The following is a 21,128-nucleotide window of genomic DNA, read 5'->3' on the forward strand; positions in this document are numbered from 1 at the left end:
AGTCTACTTCCGCAACGTCAGTAATGACACGTATTCAAAATGGCGGCCGCGGCTATGGTAAGTGGAAATAAAGCGAACTCTTTTTGCTTTAAACAGTACATTGCTCTTTCTTTCATTCCAAATTATGTCGGACATCGCACTGAAGTCGTGGGAAAGTGTAGGTCTTAAGTAGACCGATCAAGTGCTATTTAATGTTAACTAGACTAAACTTCATTGGAATTCGCTGCTATTTGAATGTTCACGATCCTGCTAAACGAGTTAGCTAGCTACCTAGCCTGGTTGTCAGTAAGCGGTGACTCTTTAAAACAGATTCGTGTCATTTGTGTGGAATATATAAAATTGCCCTGACAGAGTATGAACTGTGAAACGCTGGGCTTTCAGACTGTCATGTGATGCACTGTCAAAATAAACAGGTTTTGCAATCTTTAGGGAAATGTTAGCTGTTAGCGCTGTGTCGGCGTGTGTTACAGTCCTAAAAGAGATGGTAAAATGACCGCTCAGGAACAGCTACAAAGTATAAACTTAACGTAAATCGGGTTGGTAGCGCATGATAACATAAATGCAGTCTTGTTTCAGGATTCGTGGTTGGTAACTTCGATCACTTCTTTATGCTTAATGCTAATACAAATGTTTTTTCAGTGTTGAATCATTTCAGTTCATTTTTTAACATGTAGTAATAAAACGGGACGTTTTGCCTATCAGAATTAGCGCATGTCCGCAAAATGTCTTCTTAACTACAGTAAGTAAAGGCACTCTTGTCAGCTCAGGCTTCTCTGTTAAAACGTAAAGATCGTATCGAATTTACACATAGTGACAATCTTAAATCTCTGTACAAATTTCAAAACAACTGTTAGAGAACATTGATTTCAGTTGTCCTGCAAACTGGATGGAGGCAAGAAGATTTAAAAGAGTTGATGTCTGCCTTGAGAATATACCTTGAATTAAGTAGTAAGCCGTGTTCCTCACTACTGGGAAGAGAAGTGGAGTCATTTTTGATGTCTGAGACAACACAAGCCTCAGCTTACACTTTCTTAACTTTGTAAAAAAAAAAACAACCCAGCGAGTATTAGTATTACTGAATGAGTATTTAATGATGAAATATTACTAATGATGGGGTGGGGGGGGGATCTATTCATAGAACTCCTATTTTATTTTGGGTAGTCTCATTTCAGCTCAGTGTTTGAGTTTTTACTGCATTACTGCTAGTTTTGCCTTTGGGCGCTCTCAGTGAGCGCACCTTCTCATGCAAGCACACACACACGCTGCATATAACGTGGAGCAGACAAGTCAGTAAAAATGATCAATTGTGACTGCCACCTAACAAACGAGATGAAGAGGAAGTTGAGAATATGCACGAATAACTTTTGTGCTGTGGCATAATTAATATGCAGCTCAACTGACTGCATTTCTGAAAAAGCTGATTTAATCAAAAAATCTGAACATGTCCCCTCCTGGAGCAGCTTACATGTGAGGAACATGTGGTGGTATAGTCAGGTTAACACTTAGAGTCATGTCATGTGGTCATGTGAGAGAGTTCTCCACTGTAAAGATGCCAGTGCTTGGATCAGCTATGCAACAGTCAGACTGTGTCCCTGCTGAGGAGCACTGAAGTTCCTTTCACAGTTCAGACTGTGATGAATATTCCAGAGGATCTTTGTTGCATAGCTTTGCCAATTTATTCAAACATGCAAGGTAATCGATTATTTTTAAAATATGTAAATGATATTTACTGCTCTGATGGGACCCCCTTCTATTTCTTAATGACGATTAAGATGATGAGATGAAAAAATAAAAGCACTGAGAGGACTTTTGTTTGGTTCACTTACACATGCGCACAGTTGAAGTTGATGAATGATTAAACTGTTGGCAGACCTTTCTCATTATTGTAGTAAAGGTGTATGGAAGGTGTTCTTTGAAATGGAGAAACTCAAATAACTAGAAGCTTTTTTTTTTTTTTTTTGCCTCGATACGATTCTGTAGCGCTTAGTTGTCACTGTGTAAAAGTGAGCATGTCACCCACATTTGCAACCAAAAATAGAGTTGCAGCGGCTATAGAGATTGAAAATGTGACGTCACTTAGGGGTAAAACCGCAAAGAATTCTGGGAACTCGTGGCAAGAGATACTAGCGCACGTAGGCTTTCAATTGAAATCAGTTATACAGCGATAAAAAGAAACCCAAAAAATGGCAAGAAGCTGTTGTATTATTAACTGCAGTAGCCGGTCGCATGACAGCCACGGAAAGCCGACGGGTAAAGAGATCGGTTGTTATCGGATTAGGTCGTTGAAGAGAAATTGTTCGAGCCATATTTCCGAAGTAACAAAGAGGCGACTGGATTGCAGCCATTCAAAGAGCAAATATAACGTCCCAGAACACTCCAGCTCACAGGTTAGTCTGCTCCAAGCATTTCTACAAAGGTCAGTCTGCTGTTGTAGTTAATGCGTCATTTTTCTTAACATAATTAGTGATATAGGTTACAAGCACGTCTGGCGCTGAACAGAAATTGTGGCGCTATGCTCCTTTGTTTATTGTGCATAAATAGTAAATTGTCCTGACACAATATTGCGTTTCGCTTCTGTTATTATGGTACACTGACAAAAACATTTACTTTTATTCACAGGATAAAACAGTTGTTTTGTATCACTAATTGCCCAGTACGATTACAGCATACAATATTATTGTCACTGCTACATTTCTGTTACACTACCAGAAATTATTTCCACTACTAATTAATTACCGTTGAGCTCAAAGGTTATATTAATAAACGGTTAACGAATGTGTATTTATGAAGACGATTTGTGAGACTGGTAAACTTATATGTACGATGGTCTTTACTTTCTACACGGTGCATTTCAAGGTCCTGTACCCATCCGTCGGTAAACTGTACCTGGGCTTGTTGCAGTGACCTGAAGTTACTAAACTTCATGAGTGTGTGCACTCACTCCAAGAAGCGTATAATTATAAATCTGAGCGTGGTGAAAGTTGGGCAGCACGCTAACGTATTTTGTCCCTCTGTGTGCTCGTAAGGGTCTGACCCTTTCACTGGTTTGATTTTTTTCCTCGTATCTTTTCTTTGACTTTTCATCAAGTCTGTCTTTGTACGGACCGGCATTGTTCTCCTTCGTTTTGTACATACCTTTTTGGGGGGCAAAGAAAAAGCAAGAATTTATTGGAACCGAAGAATGAACGTTTGCATTTGATGCAGGTACTTGGATTGTTTTGCCACGAGTTCCCGGCATGCAATGCGCGAAAGTCACGTGGTCTGTCAATCTCTATTGCTCAGGAGGTAGAGAAGGTTATCTTTTAATTGGAAGGTTTGGCATTTCGATCCCTGGTTGCTCCAATTGCTCTGGCATTCTTGGAACCCCAAGTTGTCCTCAGATGCATCCATCAGAAATAATTTGGGAATGTGTGTAAATGGGTGAATGAGTCATGTTATATAAAGCCCTTTGCTTTAGTAGGGAGTAGAAAAGTGCTGCATAAGAACCACTCTACCTGCTCAGCAAGCTCCACCGCAAACTTGCTGCTCTCAACTACTGCTGTTTGTAAAATATGCAGATGTACTGTTAACTAAGTAGTAGGGCTGCACGATTAATCGTTAGAAAATCGCGATCTCGATTCATACTTATGTGCGATCTCATTTCCAAATAACAACGATTTAAAAAAAAAAAGAAAAAAAGACGACGACAATGATTGTACCGCATTTTGATCCGGGACGTAATCTGCATGGAAACAAGCGCTCACTCTTCCTGCTCAACAAATGACAAGGGCGGAGCCTTATACCACGTGATACAGAAGCTGTGCCGTGTGATGCTAAAATTAGCAGGGGAAAAACAACGGAGAGCACGTCAGGGATGAGGAGAAAGTGACGGGAGAAAATCCGTCCCGGTCAACCACGCAAACATCAATAACGGGAACCTTATACAGCGCTTCCCTATACCCGTCGAACTCCTGCAGGCACAAAGAAATTACGGAGGCTATCACTTATCACCTGACCAAAGATATGGCTCCCATCAACACTGTGCAAAACGAGGGATTTAGGAAAACGATCAACACCCTAGACAAACGCTACATAGTGCCGTCCCGCAACTATTTTTCTATTGTTGCACTACCTGCTCTATACACGCAGTGTCGAGCAACGGTGGAGACGGAATTTCAAGCAGTACAACATTTTGCTGCAACAACAAAATGTGAGACATTTGTTGTTTTTATGTTTATTTATTGTTTTTATGTTCAATCTCAACTGTTACGAAGTTGATGTGCAGTTAATAAGTGCAATAAATATTTATACTGGAAAAGAAAATCGTGAGAGAATCGTGATCTCAATTCTAAGCCAAAAAATCGTTATTCTCATTTTATGCAAAATCGTGCAACCCTACAAAGTAGGCATAAAATCTATGTAAAATATTATATTAAATTAAATTAATATTTAAAATATAATTGTCTGCTTTTTGCAGTAGGATACATATCAATGCACAGGCCAAGCCTCAGTTCTGAGAATGTTGATATACTGGCTTTTCTTTATTGTGGATACACATTTACAAAAACTCATGCACCTTATCTACCTCATCCAGGAGATGCAATACTGTCAGAAATTTAAGACAGGCTTCCTAGAAGATAAACTAAACAGTATTTTTAATAATGCCTTAGTTTAGGTGTCATATTGATCAAGAGCTATAAGTAAGAAATAACCAAAGTGATCTGCCATAAAGCCATTTTTTAATCACAACTGAACATAAAAAATAAGTCAGATCTGTGTGTTGAAGAGCAATATTAGCTCATTTTGAATTTGATGACAGCAGCACATCAAAGAAAAGTTGGAACGGGGCCATGTTTACTCCTGTGTAACAGTCTGTAAATGTCTGGAGTTTGAATGTAGGAATTTTGTCCCGTTTTGTCAAATTGTAGCTGCCCAGCAGTCTTGGACTTTTTTGTCATATTGTTTTTGTTTTATAAACAGTTTGTACTGCAGGCAGGCCAGTTCAGCAACTGGAATTTTACTGCAAAGCCGTGCTGTTGTCACTGATACAGCATGATGTGGAATTCAGTTTTAATTTTCAGCCTTGACTCTTGTTCACAGCAATTTCTCCAGATTCGTGGAATCTTTTCATATCATGTAGTGTAGACTATGAGACATTCAAAGTCTTTGTAATTTTACATTGAGCAGCCTTATTATGATATTTGTAGATGTAGATTTTTTGCAGGTTGGTGAACCTCTGCACACCTTCTAAGGGACTATGCCTTACTGAGATGCTCTTTTTATATCCAGTCATCTTTCTGGTTTGTTGCCAGTTAACCTAATACATTCTAAATGTTTCTCCTGCTGTTTGTTTTTAGTAACACTTACTTTTCCAGTCTTTCCCAAGTTTGTGACGTGTTGCTCCAGTCAAATTCAAAGAGTTTATATTTTTCTTTAACAGATACGTTTTTTAGAACATTTTATGCATATTCTACTGTTTAAAAAAAATAGTTCACGTATTTTTTTTAAACAGTGTCTTTTTTTTGGTCACAATTGGGTTTGTAGAAGGTTTCCAAAATCGTGCCCAGAGGCATTATCAAGCTGCCGGAAATTGCTTCTCAACTTTCATTCCACTGTGAGCACACAGTACAACAGAGACACGCATGGAATTCATTGTCAAATCTAACGTGTGTCCGCTCTGCAGGTGAGGTGGTGGGCCTTTTTGCTGTTGTCCCTGCTGCCTGTGAGCCGGTCCTTCTATGTTCCTGGAGTAGCTCCACGGAATTTCCATGATGGCGACGTTGTAGATATCAAGGTAAGATGAAAATTCACTGCTAAACATATCGGCTGTACTATGAGCACTCAGGGGGGAAAGCTACATTCAACTCATCACAGAGGGAGTTGTCACTCATTTATCACTAGCTGCTTACAAGGGTTTGAAAAGTCCCTAGTTTTAGGCGATAAAGGCGATAATTAGCAATGATGAGGTGAAATGACACAAAATGATCACTGCAGTGAGTGAGCGGAGGGTCAGGTGGACAAGATGACAGGGTGAACTCTTTCGTTTTAAAAATAATTGCATCATCTGGCAACATCACCAGACAGTGTTTTTTGTTTTTTTTTGTTTGGTTGGTTGTTTTTTCTTTATCTAAAGAGTAGAAAGTTTGAAGCAACAGAAAGTTAAATATCTTTTGAACTACACAACCTCTGTGTGGGTGCAGTAACTGCACACAGAGAGTGAGCAGTGGGAGAGCAACTGCCACAGGTCTGCTGCAGAACAGTACTGTCTGTAAATTTGTTTTCATTCATTTAAAGGGGTAGACGTGATACTTCTAGATGGCAGAGTTGCTAATAAGTATCTATGACAAGAACTGAAAAAAATATTTTGACTCTATTAAATTAGTGAAAATGGCTACACACCATGGCTTCTAAACATGGCTTTGATTACAGACCCCTTGAAATATTTCACTCTAAAATCTTGTGTTTATTAGATTTTGGGTTCTGTAGCAGGAAATGGGAGGCAGAATATTTGATGTTTGGGAATAATTGTAAGCTTCAGCAAAGTCTGGCTGGTGCGTTTAGCATGCTTTGATCAACTGAAGAGTCTTTACTTTGCACAGCTTGCTATCTGAGTGATGTTAAAAATGTGTCTTTTCACTCAAAAATTCACACCATGTGCTTTTCTCCAAGTGAGCACTTTAATCCAGCAAACCTTGCCCTCACAGTTTGAAGATGTGAGATAGTCTGACCATAAGCCATTACTTCTGAGCCAGAGCACCCAGGATGGTTATTAGAGCACTGGTTCTCAAACTCAGTCCCCAGTCTGTGGCTCACTGTTGCTTGTGCGGTCATTGGTCTGCCACCAAGCCACAGAGAAGGGTGAAGTTCTAACATACAAAAAGATGAAACTGAGTGTTAAAATCTTTGACATACAGTTCTCCCAGGAATGGGAGAACGGGAGCCAGTTTGGGGTGTTCTCACCCTATTGTACTCTGACAAATTTGCTGATGCTTGTCTCTCTCATCGTCAAAGATAAAACAATGATGGTGCAAACACTGGAAAGAGATCCTTTTGTTTTTCAGGCGGTAAAGCTGACCAGCTCCCGTACCCAGCTTCCTTATGAATACTATTCCCTGCCATTCTGTAAACCAAAAAAGGTCTTCTACAAGGGAGAGAACCTGGGTGAGTGCACTGCTGCTTATGTGATAAGTTTAAAATTGTTTAAATTTTTATCATATATATCTATAAATATATTTGTGATTTTTTTGTTTTGTTTTTTTGGGTTTTTTTTGCGTGTGTGTGTGTGTGTGGTTTCCTTGTTGTTTATAGGTGAGGTCTTACGTGGAGACCGTATTGTAAACACCCTTTATAACGTGGAGATGAGTAAAGACAAGAAATGTGAGCTGGTGTGTGAAAAGAGAAAGCTCAACATAGACGAGAGTAAGCTGATGGCTGAGCGAATCCAGGAGGAGTATTATGTTCACCTGTGAGCGTCCCTTCTTACTGCTTTCAGCAGGCTGAATTCATTTAAATGCTTGTCCGGTTTGATAGGCTTTATATCTCTGGGCTGACTTGCTTCTAAAGCATCTATTTTGTTGTTTTTAAATCCCTTCTTTTGTGTGATTGCAGTATTGCAGATAACCTTCCAGTTGCCACCAGGTTAGAGTATCCAAGCAGAGAGGGAGGAGAAGAGGAGGATCAAAAGAAGGACACGATAAAAGATGTCCAGTTTGAACACGGCTACAGATTGGGCTTCTTTGACAAAAACAAGGTACGTACATTACACAGACTCTTCCATTTCTGCTTAAAGGAGAAGAGTGCACGTAACTTAAATTGCTGCTGATCAGTACCAAAGTATTTACAGAATATTTACCATGTTTCCCCACAAATTCATTGGATAGTCTGCCAACAAAAAAGCTGCCAAAATACACTGGAGGACAAACATCAACAGGACAACACAGTGTAAAAATCAAAGAATTCTGAAACTTACTGAAACTTTATCTGTCCTTAACTGGCTTTAGACAGATAAATGTGGCTCCTCCCCCATAAACATGAAGAGGAAGCAGGCAGTGGTCATCAAGGCTCCTCAATTCATTTTTATTTATATAGCGCCAAATCACAGCAACAGTCTCCTCAAAGCTCTTTATATTGTAAGGCATATGGCTTACATACCTTACAATACACTGAACAATAACAGAGAGAACCCCAACAATCAGGCTCAAGGAGGAACGGTCAACTACGTGACTATTTAGGGGTGAAGGGTGGAAGATGGGACAAAAGATGCACTGTGAAAGAGCAAGAGCTTAATAATAACTAATGATTACATTCAGTAGTAGTAGTTTAATGTTTTTACTGGCTCCTGAAATTGCCCTTCAGGTTGGAATTTTAAAGAATGATTCAAAATAAAGGGTGATAAAGAATGATTTACTGATCGTCTGTGGCAGCACAAAGCCTTTGCTTTAGAGACATAGTGTCAGTTCTATGACTGAAACCTTTGCACGGGTATTTTTGCAGCTGGCCTTATGGTGTATGTAATTCCAGGAGTTTCCCTTTCAGGAGAAGAATATTTAAATGAATCCCAAAAACATGATTTAAAAACTTTGCAGCATATAATTTTCTGCAAGTTGCACTCAATTTAAGGTTGGATATATACACGAGAGGTCAGCTTTAGTTGGTGATGTAGTCCATATGCAGAGAGTAAAGACATGAATATATGAAGAGTGTTAAATTATTCTCTTTTTTTTTCTCCCTCCCAGTTTTATCTGCACAACCACTTGTCCTTCATCTTGTACTTCCACAAGGAGAAACTGGTGGAGGGGGACCTTCATGACTACAGGGTGGTGCGATTTGAGGTTATACCCCGGAGTGTCAAAGTAGAAGGTTAGTGTCAGCATACTCTTTTTGAATCGCCTGATGTTGCTTTAGGCCTGTAGTGAGTTAAAGGAAAGAGGAAGTAGATTTATTGACTAAAAAGTTAAGTAAAGATTACCGCTTATACTTAGTATACTCCATCCTGTGTCCTATTATTTTTTCTCCTCAGATCTGAAGCCTGCAGAGGCGCTGAAGACCTGCACCCTACCTGAACCCAGTGGCTCTGCCGCTCAAGACATCGACCCTACCAAGGAGAATGAAGTCCTGTTCACCTACTCTGTACACTGGGAGGTCAGTTAAGGCTGAATGTGTTTTCAAGTCTTGCAACCCAGTAGTCATAAAAATCTGTAGCCCTGAATAATCTGTTCAAATGACTTTGTTTACATAACTGCTTTAACTTGATTACAATCCTCATTAATAAAAGCCTGTTTAAATGTTGCTGAAATGTATACTTTGTTTAATGTTTAGTGTTGCGCACACATATAATGTCAGAGTAGACTGCAGAGTTTACAAACCTTACCAATGTTAGGAGCAGTAGCCTTGGTTCCTTCGTTGCAGGGTTCCTGGTAAAGAACGTGGTTATAGCTGTGTACCTTTGTTATACTCAAGTTTATTATTCTGACATATTCAATCTAATTAAATAATTTATTAATAATAGTCATAAAAATAATGTGCAACAAACTAATATTTTGGGCACCTACTAGCAAATTTTAAATGTGTAGTGTGTGTGTGTGTGTGTGTGTGTGTGTGTGTGTGTGTGTGTGTGTGTGTGTGTGTGTGTGTAGGAGAGTGAAGTGAAGTGGGCGTCTCGCTGGGACACATACCTGACCATGAGTGATGTCCAGATCCACTGGTTCTCCATTGTTAACTCTGTGGTGGTCGTCTTTTTCCTCTCAGGTATGTCCAATTCATGTTAGAATTTACCTGTGGCTCATGGCATCTTACTCTTACTATTTCAGTCATTTCTATTTATTTTTTATGATTTATTTTCACCACCAGTTTGCTGTCGGTGCAGTAAAGGCATGAACTAATATAATATTTTTTATATAATATGTACAAAAATGTATAGAAATTTGTAAAATATGTATCAATCTAGTGGATACAATTTGGCAGATTTACAACTGAACTTTAGATTTGAATTTAAGAAGTTTTTGTTTTGTTTTTCTGTGTGACACCCAGGTCCTTTTTCCTGTCCTGTTGTCACTGCATTTGATTTGATTGTTTTGGATAGTCTTTTTAAACACTGTCACTTGTTTATTCAACATGTCATCGTTGATGCAAGTTTGAGCAGCTTTTAAAATGGACGTCAAGAGAACTTGCCTTTGTCAGCATAATACTGTGTATAAAATACTAAAACACCATCATACTATCCATCCTTCATAACAACTCCATAAAATAAGACTACATTCTTTGGCTAACTGAAACATATAAATGAAACTTTATTATATATCGAAGAGATCATTGATGGGTTTATGACAACGTATTAAATATTGCAATTGTATTTTATTCTCTGCCTTTCTCTCTCAGGTATTCTGAGTATGATCATTATCAGGACCTTGAGGAAAGACATTGCTAACTACAACAGAGAGGATGACATAGTAAGAAAATACACAGCATCCAGCCTCTGGATTCTTAATGATCACTACCTGACCACATTTTTCTCCTCTCTAACCAGGAGGACACCATGGAGGAGTCGGGCTGGAAGAATGTCCACGGTGATGTGTTCAGACCACCACAGTATCCCATGATCCTCAGCTCTCTGCTGGGCTCAGGGATCCAGCTGTTTTGCATGATCCTCATTGTAATCTGTGAGTTTCTTATTTCTCTCAACAGTTTTCTGCACATCCTGACATTATTTACATTTGTGCTTAGGCCATGTTGTCCTAGTCCTGTCATTTCTTCACAAAGACAAAACACGAGGAATGCTCTCAAGGTGACAGGGCTCACCTTACATATATGAATCAGCAAAGACAAGAGTGTGAAAATATGAAACTGCTCAGTGTTGCACATTTCTACAAAACAAATGCACGTTCTGTAGCAAATTGTTAATGTTCTGTGTTTCACACTAGGAGTGTGAACAAATACTCAAAGCTGAATTTCTGTCAGTAAAGTAGTTAGACCCTGTGCTGCTGGGGGGTTAATGGTGCAGTATCCACCTGTTATACTGCATACTATGTGGCAAAGGTGCAGCTCTTAATGACCTGAGTTGTGAGTGGTGGATGATTCACATACCATAAACTTCAACTTCATCTTTTAAAGAGGTGCAAGTTTGTTAAATGTAAATGTTGTTAGTCATGACATTTATCCTGTTCTTTTGCCGTATGACTGTTTTTATATCTGTTTAGAACAGTTAACAGTAACATCAGGCTTATTATATTCTTTATCTGCTTTAATAGTTGTAGCTTGTATCTTCAAAAAATATCCAGCAGGGATTATTTCAGGCTTGAAATATTTCAACAGGAACTTTTTTCAGTGATTGTGACAGTGTTTACAGCCTAGCTTTGCAACAAAGACAGTGATTTATACTCAGTCCACTTTGGAAAAACCTTGGATGACAGAATCTGTGGAATCTTAACTATGCTCACTGAATAATGAGTATGGTAGTCATGAAAGCTTCATGCGTTGCGGCTCCCTCGTGGTGTAATCATTTCCCATTTCCTGTTGAGAAAAAGATGGTTGTTCCATGTTTTTCGTTGCGGAGCTGCTCGGGGATTCAGGGGTAGCCTAGCCTATTTGTGAGATGTAGGTATTTACATTTTTTTTTTTTTACTTGTTTATGTTTAAATAATTTTACTTGTTGTTTGAATCAAAGAGTTAAGCTAAAATCCATAAAATGTGATGTTTTACAAAATGATCTGTTGGTGTTTATTGTAACTGTCACAAATTTTGCCAAATGCCATATTAGTCCAGGGCATAATTGTCTTGTATTCTGATTAACATATGGAAGCTTATTTTATTTAATTGCAGTTTAGAAGAGCTCCTGCTAGCTGAAGCTCTGTGTTTAGCATAGGAGCCCAGGAGTCCTGCAGTCTTCTAATCCAGCTCTCATTTGTGTTTAGTTGTTGCCATGTTGGGCATGCTGTCTCCATCAAGTCGAGGAGCCTTGATGACCACTGCCTGCTTCCTCTTCATGTTTATGGGGTAGGAGCCGCATTCATCTGTCTAAAGCTCATTAAGGAATTGAGAGGCGCCGAGTTTCAGAATTCTTTGATTTTTACACTGTCGATGTTTGTCCTGCAGTGTATTTGGTGGCTACTTTGCTGGCAGACTGTATCGCACACTGAAGGGTCATCGATGGAGGAAAGGAGCATTCTGTGTGAGTTCAGGTTCTTACAGCAGTGTGAAGAAGCGGGGGAGGTGGGGGGTTGTGTGTGTGTGTGTGTGCGTGTGCGTGTATATATATATATATATATGTTTGTATATGTGTAATGCGTGTATGCGTAAAATGATGTGAGCAGTGAGGCTTAGACTGTTGTTGTTGTATTTGCCATGCAGACAGCAACTTTGTATCCTGCTGTGGTTTTTGGGATCTGCTTCATCCTCAACTGTTTTATCTGGGGAGAACACTCGTCTGGAGCGGTGAGTGCCATGACTTGAAAGTCACACATTCAAAAATGTGTGTGTCAGCTATGCTTTCACATACTTCACATTCTGTTTAAAAGAAGAATCGTTTATCCTTAATTAACTTTTTAACACATTTTACTGGATATGCTATGCTTTTATACTGTTCCAGTTCTAGATGCTCAAAATAACATGGCCAGAGTTTCAGATAATTAAATCAGTGTATGTACAAGTAATCCATGTGAGCCAAAAGATTTAAATCCTCTGTGTCAGGCAGTTTTTTCCTTGCTCTTGGATATTCCTGCTGATCCAAACTTTACTTTTATCGATTATGAGGTGCAGCCAGTTAACAGAAAGCTGTTTTGAGATGAAGAGGATGAACTGAGAGGCTGCACCAAGACCCAGGGTACGGCAGAATAGTCGAAAAAACCTCCTGCCTCCTTTGCCAAATTAAGGCTTGGTGGAAAATGTCATAAGATAAAGGAAAGATGCAACGGCATTTCAACAGAATAGTATCAGCATGCACATTAACAGTGATGGCAGACGTCTTCCAGTACAGTGTTCAGCAGATTGCACATCCTACTTTACCCCATGTGTTGTTACAATGTTATTTCACAGAGGTCATATAAACGAGAACCACCAAGGGGGATTTCTAAAGACAGGAACATATTGCTAAATATGCTTTCCTCCTTCTTTGTTCAGGCCTGTTATGACCCAATCTATCTGAGCTAACCTGAAATAAAAATTATTTTGTGACAATCATCAAGCTGGTAATATGATAGTCATTATTAATACAAACTGGGCTATGGAAAACCTCAGATGACCTTTGGGGGGGGGGAGCTAAATGAGGGTCATGAAGAGAGATTTAGAATGAAATCACCTTATTACACAAAAAAGTTACATGTTTAAAGTGAGTGTGTTTGTTTTATATCTCAAACAGTCACTTTACTCACTTTTATATTCTTTATCTTCCTGCCACTAACACAGAAAAGTCTAACTTGGGGATGATAGGTGACACCAACATCATTGATTTTCCATCTTTTTTTTTTTATTGTAAAATTTGATACTGTGTGTTTATGCCCTTCTGAGATTAACTAAAGCTTTAATTGGAACAACAACTTTTTGTTGAAAGCATCTTTGTGTTGTGTTGGTTATTGTGTTTTGAAGCCATACCACCTCGAGTAAAAATGGAATTGGACCATATTTGCCTGTAATACCAATTTGTACCACCAGATGGTGTAGCAAGTCAATGTAGTGTACAGTCTGGGTCTAATAAGGCACTAATCTGGAAGGACAGGTATTTGAGTGGATGAGACACCAAAGAATGGTTTAATGTGACTCACATCAACTGGAAACCATGATTGGATGCAATGGAAACTAAAGTTGGGTAGAAAAACAATTGCAGGGAATTTTGGCTGGTAAAACTGTTAAAGGAAGCATCCACGGGAGAAGTATACTATCCTATGAAGTGTCTTCTTATTTGTCACAGAATAAAGCATCTGTGCTGTAGGTGTGGTTTAACTTTAAAGATTAACTGAACTCTCACATGGATTCTTAAACATCTTGACATCATCTCTGTATAGTCTGTAGGTCTTTTCCTTACCATATATAAAGCACCTTCAGGCGACCTTTGTTGTGATTTGGCGCTATGTAAATAAAATCGAATTGAATTTCTGAATAATTCTTCTTGTGTTCCTTATGTCTTCTCTCACTTCAGGTCCCATTCACTACAATGTTGGCCCTACTGTGCATGTGGTTTGGCATTTCCATGCCCTTGGTCTATCTTGGCTACTACTTTGGCTTCCGCAAACAGCCGTATGATAACCCTGTACGCACCAACCAGATCCCTCGGCAGGTCCCAGAGCAGCGCTGGTACATGAACAAGTTTGTCGGGTAAGAGTTTAGTCTATCTCGCATTCTTAGGTGCCCCAATGGCTAATGGTTTGCTTAAACGCAAATTATGATTTAATCTTTCCTCTTCTTTCCGTTAGCATCCTGATGGCTGGGATCCTGCCGTTTGGTGCCATGTTCATTGAGCTCTTCTTCATCTTCAGTGTAAGTACATGTGCACCGTTGCATGTCCGAGCTCCTCATCTTTCAATGCTATTACCGTATTTTTCGACCCATAAGGCGCACCGGATTATAAATTGCACTGTCGACAAAGGGGTCTGTTTTCATACATAAGGCGCACCGGATTATAAGGCGTATTAAACGAAACAAAACAGTCAGATAAGTCAAACTTTACTCAACTCATTCCTCTTGCTTCCTCCACTTGATTAATGTTGAATTCTCTGGTAGCTGCTCTATAAACACTGGAACAACAGTATATGTTGTTCCAGTGTTTTTCTAATTTTTGCTATGTAACTTTACACTGTCCACTTTCTGCTGTAACAAAACAAATTTCCCACGTGTGGAACTAATAAAGGTTATTTTATCTTACATTAATGACTAACCTCATATTGTGGCTGGATTATCTCAGTTGTTCTCCCCTACTGATGTTGGTCTGTTTACAGCAATTTTCCATGCGATTGCATTTGTCAAAAAAACATCGGGAACTTTTATCAAGTGGAAAAAAGTTGACGCGGACGGAGTTTTGGACCCAGATTACTATGAGTCGCGAGGCTCCTGACTACGGTAGCCATAACGCACAGACAATCCATCAAGCAGTGCGGCTTTGTAGCTTACCAAAGTCCTACTAAAACATTTTTTTGACAGATTTTTGAGCGCCGTGTACCACATAAAATCTGTTTGAAGTCAGTAAACACAGCCAGAATTCATAGATAAGGCGCACCAGATTATAAAGCGCGCCAGATTATAAGGCGCACTGCCGATTTTTGAGAAGATTTAATGATTTTAAGTGTGCCTTATAGTGCGGAAAATACGGTACACAGTTTTCAGAAATAACACAGTATCTATTTTCTATTTAGAGGATATGTAACTGATGTGTAATCCTCCTCAATAATGCTAGAATCAATGTGTGTATGCGTGTCCATCCACCTCCAGGCCATCTGGGAGAACCAGTTTTATTACCTCTTTGGCTTCCTTTTTCTGGTCTTCATCATTTTGGTGGTGTCCTGCTCTCAGATCAGCATTGTGATGGTTTATTTCCAGCTCTGTGCAGAGGTAAGCTCATTAATTGCATACTATTGTCTCTGGCTGCCAGGCTTTTACTTGACATACACACATATCTCACATATTGTTGGTTATGTTTTTCACCTGTGTGGCACATATCTGTATTATATGAGCAAGAACTTATGCACAGCCTTGTCTCTCTCTTCTTCACTGTCAGGATTACCGGTGGTGGTGGAGAACTTTCCTGGTTTCAGGAGGCTCGGCTTTCTATGTCCTTGTTTACGCCGTTTTCTACTTTGTCAACAAGGTAAAAAGCACAGGGTTGTTTGAGACACTCCCACAATAAACTCTAAAGAAAGCACTGTTCTTAGCCATGCTGTTGTCAATGCCTGAAGAGTCATCAGTGTTGACAAAGCCTGCCTAATACCTGAATTGAAAGATGGCAGAATTAAATTTAATTTTGAAGATTTCCACCATCGACTCACTCATATGTAAAAATGTTATTTTGTTGGACCTAGTTTTTTGTTTTCTTTTAACGTACAGACATGGACTGTATAAACAAACATAAGATTTAGTCTCTGATTGGTTTGTGGATTTCTGTTCTGTAACTTCAAAGATTGATATTTTGGACACTTGAGTTTTGAAAGATAGAAGAACATTTTTGGTTGAGAGGGTTGAGCTGGATCTCACTGAGAACCAGTCACAGTTTATGGTTAAGAGTTTACCAGCTCAGTGGAGCCAGCTGCCCTTATCATAGGAAATGGCAGGTAATCAGCTAGTGCTGGCTAATACTAGCACAAGTCTAACTTCCAGTTAGACTTCTACCACCATCTTTGTTGTTGCAGGTTCTGTGTTTCCTCTATAATACTTCCAACAATGCTGGAAAACAAGATCATGGCCAACAAAATGAACTCTGGAAATGGCAACCTACCATGGGGAGTTCAGAGCATGTTATGGGGTGCTGGAAGGCATATTCAAAAGGGAGCATTGAAGAGGGTTTGGGGAAGGTTCACACAATTTCAACTAAAATCTACAACTACTGCAAAAACAACCTTTCATATGACCTTTCATATCCCAAATCACAACAGCAGTCACCTGTAGGTGCATTATATTGGAATGAGCAAGCACTTGGTGTCAGTGGTAAAGAAAACCTCCCTTTTATCAGGAAGAGACCTCCAGCAGAACCAGGCTCAGGGAGGGGCAGCCATCTGTTACAACCAGTTAGGGGTGAGGGGAGGGAGACAGTCAAACGACACACCTTCATGAAACGATGTCAAATGATAGATGTTTTCTATTTTCTAGGCAAGAATATCTTGTTCCCTGCACTGTAGATACAAGTGATAAATTGCAAGAATATCTCTTTAATAGAAATGGAAATGTGCAGCATGCTTAAACTGCTTCCTTTTGTCTTTCTTCCCTAGCTGGACATTGTGGAGTTCATCCCCTCCCTTCTGTACTTTGGCTACACCGCCCTCATGGTCTTGTCTTTCTGGCTGTTAACGGGCACAATTGGCTTCTATGCCGCCTACATGTTCATCAGGAAAATCTACGCTGCGGTGAAAATCGACTAGTTATTGCTGGTGCTGCTGTTTTTTGTTTATTTTTTTCTTTTATTTTTTTTTGTAACATTCTAAATATATATAAAAATGTTCTTCATGTCCAACAAGCACTGACTTGAGTGCAGAAGGAATGAGAGGGTTGCTTTCTACAGTGCATCAGTCGCAACTGCTGGCCTCACAATAAAGAAAAGCAAGGTGGCAGATCTAAAACGGCTGTCACCTTGCTTCTGCCTCCCTCCTCCTCCTTTCCAGGACATCTAGAGGATCTCTGTTCTGCCGGGACTATTAATGTCCTCTGCTGTTTCACCTTTTTCCACAAAGACAGGGGGCCAAAGCTTGTCAAACAAGGGTTTCTGCACATTTTATCTTTTTTTTTTTGTGTGTGTTTGTGTGTGTTTTTTGATTGTAACTTATCCAGGTTTTTATTTTGTCTTCATGGGATTTATCTGTGTCTTGATTTCTATTGGGCGCCTCTCAGGAGGCTACTTCCTTCTGGTTTCCCCACGTAAATTCTGTTTCTACACTTTCTGCTGTCTCCATTTTCAGACGTGACCTTCTTTTCAGAGACTTTACAGATCAGGAAAGGATTGAGGATCGTTTCTGTGGTTCTGTTTGTTGTGTTGAACTCATGGATGGAAACCACCCTGGGAAGTTCTACATTGTAACACAAATATGGATAAATTAAATCTATTGGGGTTTTTTTTACTTCAGTTTCCATGTCCTGGTGTGACCATGTTAACCACAACTGTAATCCAAATATTAGCTTCTCCCTCCCAATCACTGGGTTTCTTATTCATGTCAAAATATTGCTCCATTTGCGCTAAATGAAGCAGAACTGCTCAGAATGGGACTGAACTTGAATATTTGAACCCAACTACCCATTTTATATTCAAAAGCCTACAACACAAATATGTTTTTCCGCTCGTTAACCATGCCATCAGTGTAGCCTTAGCAGCGCCTGAGCCTGCTGAACTATGCAGTAATGGGGGGGAAAAGGTGCAAATTGCAAAGGTTGTTTCAGAGGACCATTTTTAGTACGAAATGCCTATTTTCTTTCCTTTTTGAGCCTAATGTACCATACGTTTGTTTGTATAACCTGATGTGTTTGGAAAGCCCAGCAAGATCACCTGGCCGGTATCGGAGCTTAGAGGTCCTGGGATGTTTTGAATGTAATTGACAGGGTTCTTATTAGATGTGTACAGTCTGTGTTTTGTGCGCTGCAGATCATGTGTTTACCTTTATTTTCAAATTATATGTATTTTTCAGCTTAAAAAACATGCAGTTTTGGGTGGAACCTGATTTTAAAAAAATGCTTTACCTTCAACTCAAGGGCTTCATCTAGGTAACTATTTTATTTTACAGTAGCAAAATTGCAATATGTAATAATCCAGTTGAGCAAATAGAAATAAACTTATTCGCTTCCGTTAAAAGCTAGGTAAGAAGACTGATACCACTCGCATGACTGTTTGTTAAATATGAGCTAGTGACAGGTTATTTTCAGTAGGCATAAAGAGGAAAGATGACATTCTTGCTATGTCTTAAGGCATATAACCCTGCATCCATGTGTTCCCATTAGTTGGGAAGTAATTTGTCTGACTTTTCATGTTATTTAGTCAAAATATCAACAACGCCATGGACAATACGCGTATGCTGGGGGTTTTATTGACTGCCTTTCTGACAGTTTGAGTCGCCCAATTTTTACTGAATACAAAACCTGAAACAAGTGATGCAGATCTACAGAGTTCTGTAGGACCAAAAGTCTCTTTGCAACAACCGGTGCCTTCAGGTGGTAAATTAGAAAGAATGCAGGTCTAAGATTCTAAAGCACTAGCTTCACTTTTCAGCCTATGGACTAATCTAGGTTACTTTATGCAGAGCAGCTCTAACCAGATACCGTATTTCAGTTGAATGCTAGCCAAATTAAAGGTAAAAGATATGAATTTGCCCCATGAAATTTCTTAAATCTGAATGTTTGTTAAAAGCCATTTTATATTATAAACGGTGTAAAAGGTGGAAGTGGCTACTCTGACATCATCTGTTGGTTTCTAAAGTTGTGTTTTGAAGCCTCGAGTTTGGCGTTTTCATCATTGCCATCTTGGTTTCAAATAACTAGATGTGACAAGGGGGGTATGGCTGACCATGAAACCCCTTGCTCATTGGCTGACAATCCTGTGAGTCTCGAGATTTACAAAATAACTTCATTTTTTAGTCAATATGACTTGAAATGAGCAACTAAGCTACACAGAAACTATGTCCATGTTTTATATCATCTGTGGTTTTTATGTATAACTTCAACAACGTATTCCAGCACCTGTACACAATAAATCAGCCTTTTGCTGGCGAGGAGTAATGACCATCTGTACAGCCAGATTACCTGTTCATCCTTTTTTGCTAAGCTAAGCTACCTGGTCACAAGGGTTAGTTTAATTTAGAGAAAACTAACTGGCTGCTAGCAGTAGATTGCGACAGAAACATTAGTTTTTGGTCTAAGGTAAGCTATCTGGTACCTAGCATAAGCTTTTCTGTTTAATATGGGTATTAATATATGGGTCTTAATGCTAGGCTAAGTTAACCTGCTGCTAGCAGGAACTTTGCTCAGATTGTGATGTCAACAATCCAATGCATTATGGGACTATATAATGATAGGTGTTGCTTTTGAGTTTGAAAGTAAAACTGGGGGCATTAGAACACAGATATTAGTGTTTATGGTGTGCTAAGCTAGCCAGCAGATAGCAATACTTTCTTAACTACATAGAGACATAAGTTTTTGTGCTAAATGTCAGTAGATGTGTGGTATCACTCTTCTTAGGAAGACAGCAACAAAAGTGCAGATCAGTATCACTAATACAGTATATCTGAAGCAGTATCCATATCTCAAGTAGAAAACAATGGATGGTGTCTGCAGAATGCCAGGTTATCAGACTGTATGTGGTGTGGTTTTAAAGGAAAATATATTTGCAGTAAATTTCAATTAGGACTGGATGTCTCAGGCCAAGGCCTTTTTTTAATCAAGCAAAACAAAAAGAAGTACCTCGCAGATTTATGAGAAACTCAAACCATAAACTACACAGCATGTAAGGTAATATTTAGTACACACTTGTATTTGTTACACCCTTGACAGATTTAGTAGGGTTATTGAAATGCTTCACTTTTGCACAAAAGTACAGATGAGATATTTGCCTAGATATACCCTGATTCTTCAGGGCAAGAGGAAAGAATGGCTAACTCATCCTCATGGTCTCTCCTTCATTATCATCAGCACTCAAGCTACAGACAAGCTGCTTAAAGAGATCGAGAAGGCAAAATCATTTGAAGTTTCCCCCTGCCACTTGCTATGTGAAACAACTAATCAAAGCCCCAAGGATCCCTCAGTTGAAATGACAGGATCATTACTTTTTATTTTCATCCTTTACTTGCTGAACCACCCTGTGTTGTGTCAGAGTTTCAGAGCTCTGATACCTGACTGCTGTCTAATATAAGGACAGACACTCCTCTCCTGCAAGTGCACACACCAGGGGAGATTTTTTACAGACTTACTTTTAAGAGGCCGAGTCATGCATGTATGATTGAAGGTTTTACAATGTAAATAAAAGAAAACAGCTTTGTATTTGTTGCATTTTTCTGTTTGTGGCGCTCTCTGTAATGATTCCTGTCATCGTTTTAGCCAAAAAGCATGATGCTCTTGATGACTTTTAAAGAAACTTGTTTGTTATTTTTCTCTTTGTTTCTTTTACAGAATGTCCAATTACAAAATGTACCACGACAAAACAATAAAGTGATGGCAAGTTGAATATGAAAGTTAGCTTCCTGTGTTTTTGGAACATGCTTAATGGTGCATTACAATGATTTTACAATGACACATCCTGTCCACAAAGGCAGCACAACTTTATTTCAGGTTGTTCCCTGTCACAAAATATAATTATTATATCTGTTGATAGTTTCTTCCTTTATAACAACTGTGATTATTATAAAACGCTAATATCTTGATACTACAGATAGGTCCTAACACAGGAGGCTTTAGCTAATAAGTGTCTGCTAGTTCTCATTTTCACAAGACAAGGCTTGCTGAACTGAACATTGCTAACTAAGTTAGCTTGCATTACCTAT

At 39.1% G+C, this 21,128-nt stretch overlaps 1 protein-coding gene across 1 annotated transcript; it reads left to right on the forward strand.

Annotated features, from left to right (window-relative positions):
* The first annotated feature begins 7 nt into the window (after positions 1 to 7).
* On the forward strand, positions 8 to 20,819 carry tm9sf4 (transmembrane 9 superfamily protein member 4). Its single transcript, XM_085259517.1, has 18 exons — positions 8 to 57; positions 5,663 to 5,773; positions 7,041 to 7,140; positions 7,288 to 7,444; positions 7,588 to 7,729; positions 8,715 to 8,838; positions 8,999 to 9,120; positions 9,615 to 9,726; positions 10,357 to 10,427; positions 10,505 to 10,637; positions 11,889 to 11,970; positions 12,070 to 12,145; positions 12,325 to 12,408; positions 14,108 to 14,283; positions 14,382 to 14,445; positions 15,394 to 15,513; positions 15,680 to 15,769; positions 16,884 to 20,819. The coding sequence occupies exons 1-18, from the start codon at positions 40 to 42 to the stop codon at positions 17,031 to 17,033; spliced, it is 1,932 nt and encodes a 643-aa protein (XP_085115643.1). The 5' UTR covers positions 8 to 39; the 3' UTR covers positions 17,034 to 20,819.
* Positions 20,820 to 21,128: the final 309 nt, after the last annotated feature.

Source organism: Mchenga conophoros, linkage group LG20 (assembly GCF_057382185.1).
Source record: "Mchenga conophoros isolate Kocher_MC1m ecotype Shallow Benthic linkage group LG20, M_conophoros_male_GT1.1, whole genome shotgun sequence".
NCBI classification, from domain to species: Eukaryota; Metazoa; Chordata; class Actinopteri; order Cichliformes; family Cichlidae; genus Mchenga; species Mchenga conophoros.